The sequence below is a fragment of the Rhagoletis pomonella genome, unplaced genomic scaffold (genome assembly GCF_013731165.1).
Source record: "Rhagoletis pomonella isolate Grant_MI unplaced genomic scaffold, Rhpom_1.0 Rhpom_scaffold_01810, whole genome shotgun sequence".
Lineage (NCBI taxonomy): Eukaryota > Metazoa > Arthropoda > Insecta > Diptera > Tephritidae > Rhagoletis > Rhagoletis pomonella.
Window position 1 is genome coordinate 7,675 of NW_023460364.1, and position 4,527 is coordinate 12,201.

The following is a 4,527-nucleotide window of genomic DNA, read 5'->3' on the forward strand; positions in this document are numbered from 1 at the left end:
AATATTTTATTCATAATTGCTTCAAAAGTTTCTAATTTACAGAAAAAAGTGGAAAAAGATAAGTTTCGCAAGTGTTGCGAGTATAAGTTTTTCAGTTTGAAATTTGGATTTTTTTTTGTGCAGCCAAATTTTTAAATTAGGAAAAGTTAAAAATTTTTATTTATACATATGCATATAATGAATAATAATTTAATTTTTTTACTGTTTTTGATTTTTGGTTTATTTTAAATTGTGTTTAAATATAAAATTTAAGACATCAAAAGAAAAATTTTTTAATTTGATTTTTGAAATTTTTCATTTAACATTTCTGGCAAAAATATAGATATTTCAGATTTTTCGCTTGAGTTTCAGTGTAAAACGTGAAGTTTTCATATTTTCTTATTCTGAACCGATGTTTAAAAAAAAAATGAATACAAAATTTTTACATGAGATTTCAAGTCTAGACACATTTTAATTTTTTTTTTTGAGTTTTGAAGTAATTTTTGTTGATTAAAATTTCTTTTGCAAAAATTTGAAATTGTTTTATGAAGAAAAATTTTAAAGAAACTACAAACGGCCAATCCTAAGGGTGCGTACACACAGAAAGCCGAACAGCTGGTGTTCACATTGAATGAAGAGGGCGTTTTACAAGTAATCAATCGTAAAAATATCAAAAAATTTACCGTCAATGGAAAGCAGCTAATATGTTTGTTCAATTTGTTTCAATTGCTTTCTCAAATTCTCCATTATTTATTTTAGTTTTTTGTTCGCATGAAGCTGAAAAATCAAAGAAGAAATTTGAAAATCAAAACATGCTTTGCTTTCAGCTCCAAAACGCTTCTGGAAAAGCTTGATGTATAGACATCATCATAGAGCTACTTGAAAGCTTGAAACGGCTTCGTTCGGCTCGACCCCGCTTTCTGTTTGAACGTACCCTAAGGTTAAAACTTTAAAGACAAGAATTCAAATTACTTGTGGGAATATTTCCAATTTATAGTGAAACATATGCATGCATATCGCTAGCTTAGAGTCCATTTTTTTTCTTAATTTTAGAGGAGAAGTCAAAACTTCTTATCACCATTTTCAGCAAGTATTTTGCAAAACCTTGACAACAAAATTTTTCATGTTTAAAGCAAAGCAAAACTCTATACGAACTCTTTCCATGAGTTTTTATATAAAAAAAAATTATTATATTTAATTTTCCACTTAAATAGCCTTCGTGAATATGGGCTATAAGAGTTTTCACAATTATTTTAACTCAACAATTTAAAAAAATTGAGTTCAAAAAACTTAAATGTAAAAAAAAATTAAATTGAAATTTTTTATTTGAATTCGAATTAAAAAATTTTATAATCTAGGGGTTTCGACTATATTAAGAAAAAAATTTCTAACTCAAATTTGACGTTCAAGATTTCAAATTTAGTATTTAGAACTATCTGCCGGTTATTTATATATTTAATATTCCACTTAACTGCTTTCCTTAAAGTAGATACAAAAGTTTTCACAATTATTTTAACTGAAAAAATTTTAAAAAATTGAATTAAAAAATTTAAAAATTTTTATTCTAGAACTCTTGGCATTATTTATTTCAATTTTAAATTCAATTTTTCAAGTTTAACTAGAAAAAAATCGCTTTAAATAAAACTACATAAAAAACAATTTTAGAACTGAAATTCTCGAACTTTCATATTATTTTTAATTTGGTAAAATTTCCAATTGTTACGAATTATTCCTCTAATAACTAAGATTTCTTTCTGTAATGATCGAAAAACTATTCAATATTTTTCGGATCTGTTTATGATTTCCCCCACTACATTAACATACGAATTTTGTAAGCCGCCGAACAAAGTCTCTAATGCAAGTTATATAACTTTTTTTTTGGTATTTAAGTTAAGGCAAATTATGCTGCTGTCACAAAGTGCTTAAATAAACCACGAACCCACTGAAATATGCTACTTGAAAACTTAAGTAAAATTCACTACAATTTTAAAACACACAAAAGCACTTAGATAGCCCACTTGAAATTAATCTAATTTGTCTGTTACACACTTCTTAGTCGTAATTTAATTAAACTTAATGCTATTACGGTAAATGCAATTTTATCTTTCACCTCTATTTCGTTTCTTAACTGCTGCTCTCGAATTTCTCATCACACATACACACACACACACACATAATGTACGAACAAACAGATTGGCTGCCTTGGAGATTAATAAATTTCAGGATCAATTAGTCAAGCGGCTTGTCATGGATTTGACGCTATCAACAGCGTCCACAACAACATCGAACGATGCATATTCAAGGCACCAGTATCAACAACAACAACAACAGCAACTACTTGCAAAACAAGAAAACAACTTTGGACAACAGCCGCCATCACAGCCGTACGATTATCACAGCATGGAACCGGCGGCTACCAGTAAACATTATGGCAATGATGCAACTCAACAGCGTCAACAACAGCAACAGCAACTAGAACGCTACTGGCAGTTACAGGCGGCAAGACAACGTCAATGGTTATTGCAACAGCAGCAACAACAATTTGAATGGAATTTCGCAACGTCCTTTCTGTACTCGCTGACCGTTGTGACGACAGTGGGTGAGTTCATACAAATTTTAGAGAATGTGTATAAGAAAATTAGTTAAAAATAATGTCTTCGCTTGGTTGAATTTAAAATAAAACTTGAGTTCTATATACAACCAATATATGTACATATGTCATGGTAAAGAATATGGTCTGCACAAACACTGCCTACATATGTATGTACACCTTGGTTCTTGAGTATATTTGCTTAGATAGAATCTGTTCTTTGGTTCTATAGAGTCCACTCGGTCGCCACAGAAGTTCGCTGTGATGCTCAGGAGTATTTTTTTTTTAATTCTACATGAAGTGCTTAAGCCGTTCCGAGCTTCAACGATTCCAGATTGTTGAAACCACTAATCGTTTGTCACATATATCTTCTAAGAAATCGGTTTCCAGTAGTCTAAGCCGCATACTTCAAAATAGTCGTTGTGTAAAATTTTAAACTTAACAATCTTATAGTCAAAAGTCTAAGGTTTCGTGTTCATTATTAACGAAGTGTGGGCCAAACAAATAGCCGTCGTCTGCAGGTGTTCAGATTAGTTCACTTGTCGGTCGTAACTTATTCCAAGAGTGAAACTTCTTTAGCGGCGGTTGGTTGGTTGGGAGTAAATTGGCAAATTCAACGGAAATTGCACAGGGAAATGGTGCAACGGAAATGGGTGGGACGGAAACAAGTGTTCTTGAATGTATGTTATTAATTTAATTTGTTGTGCTGCTTCATTGAAGGCTTTAGTAACTCATTGTGTAGATACTCTGCAATCATAAGGAGGCAACCAAAGGTATTACGCCGAACGGCTGGAGTGTCAACGGTTGCCGTTAATCAACTTAGTTTAGTAGAGTCCGGCCGATAGGTACGTAGGTGGAAAGTTGCAGCCCGGCGGACTGAGGGCCTTGTGTCTGCTACCGGGTTCATTACTTACTGCTGTAAGTTACGCGAAGTATAATACGAGGCTATTAAAAGTATAAGGGTGTTCAGTTTGTGCTTCGTTTCCTCAGTAAGAATTGTGTGAAATTGAGCCGTTGGTCTGTCGGCAGATAGTTTATAGTCTAGGGCAGTGAAAAATCTGCGGCGTGTAGGGCTAATTGGAATTCTTCAAGGTAGTAAGCGCAGTTTTGCAAAAAGGCTGAATGAGGTCGTCGATAGTATTCCGTCCTTCGTACGTTGTTAAATTCTTCTCCGTCCTGAGTTTTTGTGGCGAAATCCTGCCGGTAACTGCCTTCCGCGAAAGATGGGTAGTAGGACTGACGATGTTAGATCTCCGTTAAGCTCCGAATAACCGACGGTATGAAAAGGCTTCAACAAGTCCATTGTGCAGGCATAGAGCGATTTTCTTCGGGGCCGACCGCATTTAGTGGGTCAGCGATTTAAGATTTTACCCAATTTTGAGTGATTTAAATTAAGCAGCATTTCCTTCCAAGATCCTTCCATCAACTATTTACATATCAAATTTCTTCTCTCGTTCCAGGCTATGGCACTATCACGCCACGCACCACACTTGGTCGCATGGTGACCATTGTGTATGCCACACTGGGCATACCACTCACCTTGGTCTATCTCTCGAGCATCGGCAGCATACTGGCCAAGTTGGCGAGCGGATTTTGCGAGCGTCTGCTCTGTTGTTGCTTTTGTCGCGCATCCACAAATAAACGACACACAATTTGTGGCTTCAGCCGACAACAGGTCTCCGATCAAAAGTGCAATCTTAAGCTGCAACAGCTACAAAAACATCACCAACAACAGCAGCAGCAGCAGCAGCAACAGCATTCGACGAGTTCAGCAACGTCTGCGCAACAACAAACAGCGCCCTCCACGCAATCAGCACACTTGCCCTATTGCTACGTGCGTCCCCCGGCTGAGGATGCGCTCAGCTATGCCGCTGAGCACTCACCACTCTCCTCCGTACACTCTGGCCGCATGCGCAGCGGCAGCGCGCATACTCTACGCTGGTCCTTGGCGCTGCCGC

At 35.8% G+C, this 4,527-nt stretch overlaps 2 protein-coding genes across 3 annotated transcripts in view; one reads left to right on the forward strand and one right to left on the reverse strand.

Annotated features, from left to right (window-relative positions):
- The window catches only part of LOC118752753, a 31,434-nt gene that overhangs the window by 2,895 nt on the left and 24,012 nt on the right, over positions 1 to 4,527 (reverse strand). The window lies entirely within an intron of this gene.
- LOC118752755 (TWiK family of potassium channels protein 7-like) overlaps positions 2,146 to 4,527 on the forward strand; it is a 5,813-nt gene continuing 3,431 nt past the window's right edge. For both annotated transcript variants that reach the window (XM_036487628.1, XM_036487629.1), the window contains exon 1: positions 2,146 to 2,578. In XM_036487628.1, coding sequence (XP_036343521.1) covers positions 2,227 to 2,578 — 352 coding nt within the window. In that variant the 5' untranslated portion in view covers positions 2,146 to 2,226. The remainder of the gene's footprint in view (positions 2,579 to 4,527) is intronic.